Consider the following 14,232-nt stretch of genomic DNA (forward strand, 5'->3'; position numbering starts at 1 on the left):
TGATATCAGTATATAACTAATATGGTATCTATTTATAACAAACATCAGATACAATGAAGGTATTTTTGTGCCGGATGCAACTGTGCTATAACGAGGTTTTACTGAAATGTTAGACTACTACTGTTCTGCATTCGATTGTACTGTGGCAACTTCAGATGAACTGCAACAGTCTCACATTAAACAAGTCAAGAGAGACTCAAGCACAGTTAGAAAAAACAACCAAGTGGTCACTTCATAAAGCAGCATAAAAACAGGTTTATTGTCTCGTTTCTTCAGTGCCCCCCATATAGTGCGCCGTCTGCTCGGGCATCATTCCGCCACCTAACATTTTACTGAACGTCGTCGTCGCCATCAGGCTGCTCAGACTTCTCAATAAGTTTCCACTCCTCGGCCTTCTTGAGCGTCTCCTGTGCCAGTTTCTGTGCCTTCTCGCTGCTGGCCGTCCCTTCAATCTGGGTGATGGCCAGAAGGACCTCCAGTACCTTGGAGTCAACGAGCTTCTCGGCCACTTCTCGTGTGGAGTGCACTAGATTGTGCAGGATATAAAGGCCACGGTGCTGGAGGCCTTCGTCCTTGTGAGCGGCCAGGCTGCCAAAAATGTCAGCCCAGTCCTTAACCTGCACGTGTATTTTTCGCAAGTGTCACATAGCACACCAAGTGCCTCAGGTAGCATGGAGAAACCTAAAAAAAAGGGGGCTAAGCCATCTGTGTGGAGAAAACCAACTATGAGGGGCATTCCAAAAGTAAGTTTCGTCATTTATTTTCGCACAGAAACTTTATTGCCAAGAATAATACACCATGGCATCATGAGCTGTAGCACTATTTTTCCACATAGTCACCACCAACATTGAGACATCCGTCATAGCGTGAAATCAGTTTGAAGAAACCACTCTGGTAAAACTGAGTGCCCTGCGATGCAAAGAAGTGACGTCCCAAGAGTGCGGCTTCCAATGCGGGGAACAGGTGCCCATTCATACCAGATAACAGCACGCACTTCCATTGGTGACCACGTTGTCAGCACACGTCTGTCTGTCATCATGACTGCACTCGAATAACCCCGGGCACATCAGTCTGCTGTTACTCTCTCGTCTTCGGCACTCTACACATGCGTCGTTCCTCCTCTGTTGACACTCCTTACATTGTTGAATCAGCAACGGGTGTGGATTCTTATGGCGATTTTTTGTTTCACCTAGTGTGTCATCTTCTCTTTCAAAAAAATGCTGAAACTTACTTTCGGAATGTCCCTTGCATGTTGTTAGCAGCCTCCTAAGCAAGCCACCAGTACCTTTTGTCTTCTTACCAATAGAGTGATTAGTAATAAATTAACCTTTTAATTATTAACTTTATGGCTATAATGTGAATACAAGGTTTGTAGGGCACCATATGAAAACATCGCTTTCAACTGCTAATGACCAGCTCCCTTATTCAAAACATGTTTTTTTTCCACTTTAAACAAAAGCCGCTATGGTGCTCAAGCAGCAAGCTGTAGCGGCTTATTAAAGGTTTCAGGGACGTTCTCCAAAGCAAGGAAAAAGGTACTACACAAACAGTAACACATCACAAACATTCGAGAGCGATGTTTTCAAATGCACTCTGCAAATCTTGCATTGACACTGGCCGTAAAGTTTATACAGTGCAATCTTAGTAAACGGAAATTACTTAAATATAATTGCGACTTAAGTAGAACAACAGCCTTATGGTTGGTTGGTTTTGCACTAAGGCAATGAAAAAAAAAGTTCCTTAAACAGAATCACATATTTTCCAACTCAAGGTAGCATAACGAAAAATGTTACGGAAAATGAAACTGAGTGGTCTATCTCTGCAGCATCGCAACACTCATCACTCTTCACTCCTTTCCTGTCTTTCCTCTTCAAGTATTCTCGCCAAAACTAGGAGTGCTATTCTGAAAATGGTTAAATTCCATAATATTGTCGAATTCTGTAATGGCGACATTTTGATCCAATCAGAGAGGCCGCAACACCCTACTGGGCTAATTGGAGCTGACAAGATGACAATTTGACAATGTCCACAATATAACAGACTTTCATTAATTGGACTCCAGTTAATTCGACCCCGGCCAGTGCCCATGCATTTCCATGGGATAAAATTTTATTTCAATCCTAAAATTGGCCTTCACTGAATAATTCAAGCTTGACCAGTCAGGAAGCACGCGCCTGACCCCTATGGTGATCCTGATAGCTTCTTCTTTAGTGGCAGCGTCTGTCTTGGCAAAGCTTAAAGGGACAGACAACCGCTCAGAACATGAATCGAGATTAACCCCGCGGATAGAAAGATTACCTATTGTATAGATTAAAACAAGCCATGTTTCTCTCATCAAACATCAAACATGGATTTATAGTTTTATATTCTTCACAATAGTCGCAAAAAATGACCTTTCGCACCCCACATGGCAAAAACATGAAGATGCATAACAGGTCTATCACGTGAGCTTCTATTAGTGTCTTTTTATTAATATTCAAATGCAGTAGACTTTTTTCTGTTATAACTTTTTATAGCTTACAATGTACAGATAGGCCTTCGTTTGCAGTGAGCAGAAAAGTGGCTCTGCCTTCGCCTTCTTTTTCAATGAGTCGCCTTGGCTCATCTATATACAGAATAACGACGACAAGGCCCCGACAGTCATGACACAGGCGTGTACTTAGAGAAAGATGCGGCGCAAAAATTATAAATGTATGTATAACAATGCGAACGTCTTGTACCAGCTTTTCATTTTCAAAAGCTGTTGCTGAAAAGGTCAATATGCAGGTGCTTAACCACAGTTGGGCTCACTCCTGCGAAAGCAAAACGATGGGCAGCTTTCACAACTTGCGAGGCAGGCTATCGGCATCACTCTCACTTCCCTGTGTTGCTGGAGGAGGGACTCTTACTTTTTTTAGAGGCTGCTCAGATCGAAAAATTCTGTTTACAAAATATCCACACGCTTTTGGAAGTAGCCACTGCAGCTGTAAACACTACTGAGGGCGAGCTTTGCATTGCACCACAAAGAACTAGGTGCTTAAACATTGGTTGTCAGTCCCTTTAAGGGAGAGTGAATGCATTGAGCACACATCATCGTTAGTAGAAAATGCCTATTTTCGGCACGCCCTAGGAAGATTTTCAAGCAATAATCGTAGCTCACAGTGTTTGATTACGGTATTTAGCAGATTCTAACACAGGCCTTTCTTTTTAAGAAAAATTTGACCAAAAATTGCCTGCGCAGTGCAATCGATAGAAATAATCAGATGCGAAATCAAAATTTCCTTTGCAACGTTTGCATACTTTGCCGCGTAACACTAATGAAATGTGGCGAACGTGGCTTAAAAAACCAGTGTGGCGAAGCTGACTTTAGAAAACCAGCCACTGTTGTGCAACAATTTTTCTTGCTAAAAAATCGAGCGCACGCGAGCATGTTAGAATTGGGGAAATACTGCCAGATGAATCAGTTTTGGTGTTTTTTCTGCATCTTGATTAATTCGAACCTCCGGATAATTCGATCGATTTTGCCATTCCCGTCAGGATCTAATTAATGGAAGTCGATAGCAGTACCATCCGGACACCCTACCAAGGCAGCTCTTGCTGGCTGCTGTTGTTGATGCCATGGTCAGTGTTGCTCTGCTGCAGTTGTGGCTGGCTATTGTACCTCTGTGTTGGCAATGTTGGTGAACTATGTTTACTTTGCATTTCTGATGGCAGCATAGAAACGCCTGTACAATGTGCTCATGCTGGAGATGGAGACAAAAGTTATTGGTGACATCGAGAGTGGTTGCTTCACTCAAACAGTTATTTACTTGACTACATTAATTTTTTTAAATACATAATTACATTTTGTGCCGGTAGCTCCAGTGAGTGGCTGCTCTGATGTAGAAACTTTGTAAGAAGCAGCCTTGTAATCAGATCTGCAACACCTATTATCTGCCCCTTTAAGAGGCCCTAAAGCACATTTCTGTGAAGCCTCAAAAACGCCTTTGAACGCCCCCCACAAATATATTACCGAAATATTTTTTTCAAGAAGACCTAGTACAAGCATAGATACTTCAAGCGGCAGTATTTACCTTTCCCATTCACTCTCAATGTCCTCCATTCCGAAGGAGTGCTGGTGGTGATAGAGCGGCGACACCCCGTTTACAATGTTACGGTGGGCGGGCTCGTCACATCACTCTGCGGCTGCCGCTATATTTATGCAATGCACCAAAGTGCGTCTACATGCAACTGTAAGTGCGCTGTGGGCTCAAGTGAGTGGTCGCGCGCTCCAGCCCATCCATGCTACATGGTGCGGACTGGCTTTGTACTGCACCAATAGTAGGCAAATCCAGATTGCACACTTTGTAGTGCTCAATACAAAGCTCATTAAGAGGCACATCTAGCCAGAAGCATCCGGGAATGAGCATACATTGGCACACATTCCTTGGAGATGCTAACATTTATTCATTGTGAGGTGCGGCAGGCATAGCGTATGCGTGGTCCCGGCTTAAGTCTTGCGATGTCTGAGGCTAGTTGAGTGTTCCACGCTAATTGGAATTAGAAAGAGCCGATGGCTACGACACCCCGATAAGGAGTGTGGCCAAAGCTTCATTCCTACATAAGTGAGCAAAGCCGAGTGAACAGACAATAGCCGGCTCACACTTCTGGATGGACATCAGCTATTGGCCAATAGCAGCCGTGTATGGGAATCTGCTATATCATGAAATATGGCAGCCCCGAAAAGGGGTGACAAAAAGGTTTCTGTTGAACAGCGTATTTGAGAAAAAGGTGACTTCGCAACCCGCTTGTGAGCCCCACACACCACGCACGAGTGAAAAATTTGTCTAGGATTTTCACAGCAGTGTATGCTACCTGTGGAATGTGTATTTTTTCACCTAGCTCGAGGGGTATCTCATTACCCCTCTAAAAGAGCATCCTGTGTACTTGTGACCTCAATCCCTCTGTACAAGGAACTCCTGATAAATGGAAGCCACTTCTTTAGTTCTTTGAAATTCCATTCCCTTAGAGAGTATACTGTAATTGAAAATTAGAAAGTTTGTTTCTAGTGGCTTCACCAGGAAGTTGCTAACAATGATGTTGGTTTCATTCACACAGAATACTTTAATTTAAAAAAATTTTTTTTTGCTTGTTCTGCATAAGCTAGGACACCCGGTATGCAACATGACCAGAAGCAACAAAGCACACACAGCCACAACATCGTGTTCTTAAAGAGACAGTAAACTGAAGTGCTAGTTATGGCAAGTCAGTTTTAAATGGGAGATTTTTCTTTCAGAGGATATGGTAAATTATTAGCGGGTAAAATGAATGCTAACCTTCCCGTTTTGCACTTCATGCTTAAACCACACTGCCACATACCATGCAATGACATGGATACTGAAGCATTTTCACACAGTACTTAGGCCCTTTGTGCACAGAGAAAGTTCGTTAACTGTTTCGTTGCCACTAGAAATGTGCTTATTTTCGGTGTTCTTATGTTTTAACATTTTATTTCAGGACATAGTAGTTGCAGCGCATATTGCAATTAATAAAATTATAGCCCTATCACTGGTGTTTTGAATTAATTTAAAGGATTATTAATTGCTCAGACAGTTTTTGAGAATTATTATGGGAAACACCAAAGAAGCATGTCAAGGAACACAAATGAAAATGATCATTTGCTTTTCTTTTAAATAAGTACCAAAAGTAAAAAAAAAAAATTTTGAAATATACAAAATATGCATCTGGCTCCTAGGTCCCAACTATTGTAAGTCAGATCATGAGAACAAAATTATTATGAAGATTTGTTGCCGTCAATACTAGCCATAGTATGCCCATGCTATGCGGGAAAGCAGTAACTTCGCAAATTTGAAAACATATAAGGTCCTACTCTACAGGGAGTATTTGTGTTTACTCATGGCAGCGTGCACCTGGTTCATCTCTTACTGCAATCTTTAGGCTCGCAAAGCAATGGTTTGTCAGGTCAGGGAAGCATGCAGAAGCTTCCTCACACTTGATTATCACGTTCGATCAGCTGTCATGTGCAAGCAAGGTGGTCTAGTGTACATTCACGTGGCTCTGGAGCCTCCACATGCTTTGCTTGGGGCCTTGTGTAGTGCCGTACGGTAACGTGAAGTGTTGCACGATATTGTACAGTAATGAATAGGCATTCCTGCAGAGCCTGTGTTCAAAATGTGAGAGATTGGACTGCTAGTCAAGGTTCTGTCGAAGATCAGCCTGAAATCAACTGTGCGCGCTTGCACTTGTGCGAGTGGAAACCCCACAGGATGGGGAAGAACTGCTCTTAATAATTATTACGCACTCTGTCGAAATGCTGATGGATAACAGCAACCTACAGTGGGAAAAATACAATTGCACTTTATGTTAGCACAATGCAATTATGAAAATAACAGGCATTCACGAGCAACTACCATTGTTCGAGATGTAATTAAAACAGCCTAGACATCGTATTGGAAAATTAGACAACTTGAGAGAAACTTTTGTGTCTTCACTGCTGCTATCCTTAAAAAAATTATGTTGTTGAGCCAACAAAAGTGCCAATTACGTGTCGTGTTATTGAAAAAGTGCTAGGAGCACTGGAGGCCAGCTTTGACGATACCTTAAGCGAAAATTTTACTTTTCCAGACTTCCCAATCTGCCTTTTAAAATGGTGAAATCTGACAAAAAGTTAAAGTTCAGTTGTGATTTCAGATGGCGTATGATGTTTCTAGTAGAACAATTAAAACAAATATTTAACAGCTTGTGGATAAACTGTCAATGAAATTGATCAGTTCCTATAGGCGCGAGTGAAAATGTTAAAGTTGCCACATTCCTGTGGTTTCAGCACTTATAGCAGTGGACATATTTTGAGATTACAGCAGAAGTTATTTTCTGAGTAAAAGAGAAGTTTGAAGTGGTATTGCAAAAGAAGTGAGCACGTGCGTCTGGCAACAAAACTTGAACTCATTGCATACCTAAAACAAGTATCCAAATGCTGTGGGTAAGAGAGAGAGAGAGGGAGATTCATTTTGAGATAAAATTCGAGAGGTCAGCCTGTACTACTAGAGGTACATTGATATTTTTAGCAAGCAAATTAATTTGAAATGGTGACCTGAAAAAGCTTTCCAATGATTGCCACCTGCATTGGAAACTTGTTTTTAGAATCATGACAGCAAGTTACTGTGCTGAGCTGCTTGCTCCAGATGTCTCATTTTTCTAGAACAGTTTAACAAACAACAACACTGCAAGTTATACAGAAACAACTGAGAACACTGCAAGCGACACTTTTGATGAATCTATGAAATCATATTCACAATGCCATTTGCGATCATAGCGAATAGCCTGACATAATCTGGCCCACTGTATGGCTGACTTACCTCGATCACTTTACGACAGGCATCAGTGCTGACCGATGTAAGCATGGCCAAAGCTCCCGCAGCAGCTAAGGCTGTATCGTAGTCTTCATCCTCAAGGCATAACGTCAGATACTTTACTCGATCACCTTTCTCATATATCTTGACCACCTGTCAAATATACCGATTATAAGGTGTGGGTTTTAAAAAAAGAGGCACAGTATACACACAATGCAGTTAAGCACTCACTTTCAGGTACATGAGTAATCTTTAAAAAATAAAGCACATTGTTATTCTAATAATGCTTCATAAAACAGGGCCTCAGAAGCAGATGTGAGCAACGGACTTGTACCAAACAATTTACATGTAATTAATTACTTCTAATGACTACATTTTTGGTAGTTTTGTAATTAATCAGTTATTTTCTTTACTCGCTAGCATGCATTATAATTCAATTAATTTTTTATGCAGTATACATGAAAAAAAGCTGAATGAATCCGCTTTTCAGGCATACAACATTTATTAATAAGATTTACATCATAAAATTAATTGCCGAACGCAAGATTGTGGAATAAAATTGAACAAAACCTGTAAAGATAAGCTTCTACCTTGAAAGAAACATATGTAAAAGAACTTAATGAAATATACAAAATGTTTCGCTCCTAGCAGCCACCATCTGTGAAGAAGTCAAAATGTTTCTTTGAAAACTACTTGTGCCACAAGAATTTAACTAGAAGCCCTACAGTTGAGCGTGCCATACAGCAAAGCAGTTCCTCGATGTGAAACAGTGGGAACGTTGCATGCCTTGCACTAAAATTATTCTTTTCTGCTGTGTTTTGCTGTTGTAACATTCCTTGCAGTTTTTGTACGTCTCCATGTTAGCTGGCTGGCGCTGGATGGCTTCAGTTGGTGGAAGAGCACGAGCAAGCGATGCATCCCCAAGTTATGGGTTGATTTCTGTTGTCGTTACTCTCAGGATCAAAGTTCCTGCTTCTACAAGGAATACATACTATCTGGCTGGACTTTCACACTGAACACAGTGCAGGGCAACCATAAAATGGCCACCGTCCATGTCATTTACACGTGAGCATTTGAGATTGAACTGAGGATATACACGAGAGAAACCAATGACAGTGAGCAAGTGCAGAGGATGAAGCACTTCTAGTGGGATGGATGTGTCACGCCCAATACTGCACAAAGAGACAGAATGGCTGTAATGCAACAGTGCTCGAAAGAATGCAACTTAGATGAGCTTGTTGGCTGATTGATTTACAGAACACATTGCTAGCGCAAAATCAAGTGGGATGCAAAAAGTAGACGTAGTTGCCACAAATGCCAAACTACAACTGACATTACAGGCTGCATCTGGCAGAAAACTTACCAAGCAGGATGGTTACCATGCATGCATTTGTTTTCACCTCATTACTCCATTGCTTTCGTTATGATAACAATGGAACCAGCAATATATAATGCAATGATACTCCTCTCTTTTGAAGCAAAATGGTTCAAAGATCACTCTGTTCTGCTCTGACTTACTCATGTAGGGCACATGTTATCGAACAGCAAGTTAGAATGATATCACTTTTAAATAGTGTGCTTACATGAACTTCACTGCTAACTTCAATTTAAAATATTGGTGTAATCAACAATACCAGTCAACATACAATGCATGGCTTTAGATGTATGTATAGTCATTTCCGTCTACTTGACTGGCAGCAGTGAAACATTGCTGTTCTTAGCCTATAAAACTATCAGTTTTGACAACTGATCTATAGAACACAACTAATCTAGCATTTGATCTTCGTGATATACATGATATGAGAAAAAAATTAAATAATCCTACATAGATTTATGTCAATCCAAAAAACTGAGACATCAAAGACAACAAAGCTGTATAAGCAAGTTTTCATACCCTTCATAGAAAGCGCTAGGGGTTTGTTTGCTGGCTGTTCTAATGATTCAACACCAACACTGCCTACACATTCACATTGACGCCATGGTCATACGGCTAATGTGGCGCTCCCATGCAAGCTGCTTTGCTGGACCGATTCGGACAGCTTCGCGGCACCGCCAATGGCCCCATAGACTTAATGTGTAAAGACGACCGATATTTTGGACAGCTGCCAGCCCTACATTCAATTATACGGACTCCGTCCGTGGCTGTAGCGTACGCTGACTCTGCCGCCATTATCTCCTCTGGCAACTTTGCGGGGACATCAAGTACGGCCTCAGATATTACACGCTAGATGGTAGTCTCTGAGGCCTAGCCTTGGTGCCTGCTTTATGCCTCAGAGATTTAAATGTTAGTGCTGATCTTGGAGGCTTTGCCTGAATTACGAAGTCACATCAGCATCGCAATCATCACATCCTATTCCGGCACCCCCCCCGTGCTTGTTTCGCTATCGTGATTCTGTTTGTTGAGTTTGCCTCACAAACGGCGTTCTGCCATTTTGTGCTTGTTTGCATTCCAGACAGAGCTCTGCTGGCTCCAAGAAGTCTTTCTCGTGACATTATAGACAGGCCGCGTCAAATGGCACCAACGGTGCCCTCGTAGTCCCAATGAGCCTGACTCCGCAATTGAAGAGGCTGAACTGCCGCCTACCACAACGAGCTCAAATGTGGGCATCATTGATGACCTACTAGGCTGCAGTATGCCGATTCCTACCACCGTTACGTTTGAAGACTTTGCAGACGTTGAGATCGCGGTTTCGTCGTGTGCCAAATTGAATGATGACGAAATAATTGAGTAAGTTCTCCCACCATCAAGCAGCGACTCTGACTCTGATGATTACGTGTTGTGTACTCCGGAGCCTTCACATGCGGATCTGGCTCAAGCCTTTGCAGTCCTTGCATTGGCCTACAGCACAACTCAAAACTGGCAGAAATACAGGCCCACTTGGTTGCACATGTGCGGAAGTGCATGCAGCAATGCATCAAGCACTTGTTCTTTGCACAGGGGCCTTACAAAGTAAATAAAGTGATCTTTTTTGGACATATTCGTTTTTTTTTTTCGGACATACAATATTTCGGACTTATGTTCCTCATGGAGTCCGAATTATCGGTCGTTGACTGTATATATTAAAAATAGCATGCCCAGTGCAAGCACCAAATGCTGTTTGCAACTTTGATATGTGCAGTGTAAACAATGAAATATCTCGGGGAGTTCTACTCTAAACTGTCTAGCATTCAAAGCTGCCACTTCTTAGTGACAATGCGCATGCACACAGAGAAATCACATGACTCAATACCATGTGAACAAATAATTTGCATAGTGATACAACTGACTTGCCTCTTCACTTTGCATCAAATTCAGGATGCACTGGACACCAGCTCGTTTGAGCATGACATGGTCTTCGTAGCAATAGTTCTCTATTGTTGTAATGCCTTCGTCCTTGATCATGCGGGCCCTTTGGAGATGCAACATGGGTTTGTGTCAGGAGATTCCACCACATTCCTACGCCCCATCACATCAATGCAACAGTAGTTTTCCCTCTCGCCATACTAAAGCTCCACGGAGACATATCCGTAAATATATCCCATATTACTCAATCTAGGACTAAGAAGCATAAGGCAGTGACAAAAGTTTTGTCCTTTTTGAAAAGCTTTTACTCATATGTTCATTATCTTCTACAGCTGTCTGTTTTGACACAAGATAAAATGCCACTGAACACAACAAAACCAGTCAAAACAGCATGGTTGTCCTCACTAAGGAGAGCACTCACATTTTGTAAGGGGATACAGGAACATGAATTGCAAAATTGTTTGATAACAAGCCTACCACACGGTTCATGCGCTTCCCGCTGGTTGTGCATGCAGTTCACATGCACTGGTCTGTTCACTTGGTCACTGAATTTGCTAGAGCCAAGCATTCCTAGGGCCTTTTATAGGCTGCAAAATATCCTAGGCTCCTAGTAATACTCCTAACACAGCTTATGAAGCTATAGGGTCAGCCTGCAGTGCTCATGACAGCAGTATGCTTCTGCTCTAGGTTAAGTGTGTTCTAGGGTACATGTTCAAGAATCTCAAACAAGTGGCTTGCGGCCCCCATAACATTTTTATGCTTCCTTCATATGCTGTAGGTGAGGGCATTCAACACACATGGAGTGCACCAGCTTTCACTAACAATACAATCAGATTGGCAATGGGCCCCAACACATTTCCCAGAAGGACACAGCCAAGTCAAGATCACAAAAAAAAAAAAAAAAGAACAGCCATTTAGAACCTAATCATAATTTTGCTAATGCATCTCTAGCTGCTGACCAGGCTCTCTAGTTTGGCTGTGGCTGCAATATAGATTCAGCCACTTGTCCTTTGGCCCCTTTTCAACAGACAAACACAAGGTGAACAAAAATCACAGGAACAAGAGCTATATAGCTGGAAAAGCCAGTTTTAATTGCAAAGCTTACCTGACACTCTCACTGACTGTCGCGAGATTTGTGAGTGCCATCAGGGCTTCAAAGCCTTGCAAAGCTGAGCATTCTGGGTGCAGCAAGGACAAAAGGGGTCGCACCACCTCGACAGCCTGCACAAGAAAAGTGGCAATGCCTAACATCGCAACAAACTTCCATTTAGCACTGGTTAGAAGCATGCAGCATGTGTGCCAAATGCATCAACTGTAGTGTTGACATGAGTCACTGATTGATTGTTGCCAGTCACAGTTTACCAATACGTGAACTGCTTGTCATTACCACAGTGTATATAACGATGCTGCAGCCATATCGTCTGAGAAAACACTTGCTTTATTGCATAATGATGACTGAAAATTTTTTAAAAACGGGGGCAAAAAGAAGCAAAAAAGAATCTTAGTTCACAGGCCTCACTTGAATCCCTCTTTTAACCCTTTCGCTGTCACAGACGTACCGGTACGTCATCACACTTCCCCCCCACAGTGTCACTCACGTACCGGTACGTTCTCTATCGTGCGTTCAAAATTTCGCGCCTGAGCGCAAAGCTGGCGCTCCTGGATTGGCCACGCCATCTGTTGACTCTTTCTACAAGATCGTATATTCGCCTCGACCTGTGTTAGTCCATGTATTGAAGAGTACGGTGCGACTGCCACTCCCCACTTTCTCTTTGCTGAGTGGCGCGGTGGCTCCGCGTTCGCTGGATCATGCGTCGCGCGTGTGTGGTTATGGGTTCAAGGGTTGTTCTGCCATCTCCGCTGGTTTGAAGGTTTTTATTTTTCTTCTGTAGGTGTGCCTGCTACGGCGCGTCAAGTTCAGGCGCACATGCCGTTGCCTCTCCGAAAAGAGTGACTCGATTGCTGCTTTCACTCTCTCGCTGCACCCTCGCTTCCGACTTGCAGCAGTAAACGTAATGCCCTTCGAACTTTGTTTTAGCCTTTTTCCACCTTCCTCTGTCTTCTTGATCACACAACGTCCCATTTCTCTCCGTTGTGCTGGCGACTGAAAGCGCATCCTTCCTCAAGCGGTTACTTTCGAATAGCTGAGGCGCGCGGGACCTACGTCTGCTCATTGGAGCGGTGGCTCTTCCGATTCAGAATACGAGCCGAGCTCGGATTTGGACTCGGACAGAGTCGCATGCGAGGAAGAGGGTTCCACATTGTCAGATTCGGATGTTGAACGGATTTTATAGTCAGGCTGATGATGATGATGATGTTTACTAACAACAGCTGCAGAACACTGAAATGTGCATAATTGCATTGACAATGTTATTTGTATACCAATCATAATCAAAAATAAATTGCTATGTTCATTCCCTGTTATGCTCGTTCCCTGAAACCAAGCCGACACTGGGGGTGCGTCACGGCCAGAAAGGTCCGACAGCGAAAGGGTTAAGGGAGGGAAATGTTATTTCAATGCATTTTATTCTGACAGTTGCCACAAAGCTCGTTAATACCCTTTATTGCGATAGCAATCATAAAGACATCCCAGCCTCACTCATGGCACTGACATCATGTCTTGGCTTCAGGCAATGAAATAGAGAGTGAAAACAATAATGGCACTGAAGGTGAAGGGAGGAACACGAAAGGGAAAATTGTCATCCACCTTGACTATAGAAGAAAGCTGTAGAATGAAACTGAAAAAGCCGTTTGGGTTTCCTTTGTGGCCTTCATGCTACAGCAGGCATGGATCACAATTTTCCCTTTCGTCTTCATCCCTCCTTGCTGACAACACCATGAATGTGTAAAGTTCTGACATCAAGCAACCAAAACAAGTGTGGCTTACCCTCTGACCAGGGAAAGCAACCTCAGGATTAATGGTGATTCCGAGCCGAGCCAATGCCTGCGCCGCTATCATTTTTCCATTAGGTGTGTTTTCCAGAGCAAGCTTGAGCAGCACCTGCATAGAAAACAACACTAAGATAAGCAAGTCTGTCTACTTTTTTTGATGCACTGCACTCAACAGTAAATGCAACCATATGATGATACAAACAAGTAACAAACGCATGGCATATTGTTAGACATGGGCTAGGTAAAGGTCTGCATACAGGATTTCCGTTACCTACGCTGCAGCATGCTAGAGAGAAATACCACCATTTCTTACACATAAAACCAAAACAAAAATTTAAGGGCAATATGTATAACGCCAGCATGCTGATTATATATTGTTACAAAATTTGAAGAAGAGAATGACGACAGTCTGAAAGACGACTAAAAGTGGTCGAATTGTGCCTACGGGTATGGTGTAATGGCAAAATGGGATGCATTACAGTAAATTCATGCCCTACGTCAAAATTTTTGTTGCCATGAAGCCTCATAGTAAAATTTCTGTTGTACAAGCGTGCTCTACATTGCTGTACAGTGGCAGCACCCTGCCAGAAGGAAGCAACAGGGATAGTGGCGATGTTTTGACATAAAACTGCTTTCAGAACTTTCTTTTATGCCAAAATTGATTTAGATTGCTTTTATAGTGGCTTCAATGCTGTTGTAAGCAGTTATGTGTGAGATATAAAGATCGAG

General features: G+C 42.5%; 1 protein-coding gene across 1 annotated transcript in view; it reads right to left on the reverse strand.

Annotated features, from left to right (window-relative positions):
• Positions 1 to 235: 235 nt before the first annotated feature.
• Positions 236 to 14,232, reverse strand: part of unc-45 (unc-45 myosin chaperone) — a 40,712-nt gene continuing 26,715 nt past the window's right edge. Inside the window, exons 16-20 of the mRNA XM_075689180.1 lie at positions 13,499 to 13,612; positions 11,717 to 11,832; positions 10,600 to 10,717; positions 7,335 to 7,481; positions 236 to 617 (exon numbers count right to left, since the gene is read on the reverse strand). Of these exons, the coding sequence (XP_075545295.1) occupies positions 330 to 617; positions 7,335 to 7,481; positions 10,600 to 10,717; positions 11,717 to 11,832; positions 13,499 to 13,612 (783 nt within the window). The 3' untranslated portion in view covers positions 236 to 329. The remainder of the gene's footprint in view (positions 618 to 7,334; positions 7,482 to 10,599; positions 10,718 to 11,716; positions 11,833 to 13,498; positions 13,613 to 14,232) is intronic.

This window comes from Dermacentor variabilis, chromosome 4 (genome assembly GCF_050947875.1).
Source record: "Dermacentor variabilis isolate Ectoservices chromosome 4, ASM5094787v1, whole genome shotgun sequence".
Classification (NCBI taxonomy): Eukaryota; Metazoa; Arthropoda; class Arachnida; order Ixodida; family Ixodidae; genus Dermacentor; species Dermacentor variabilis.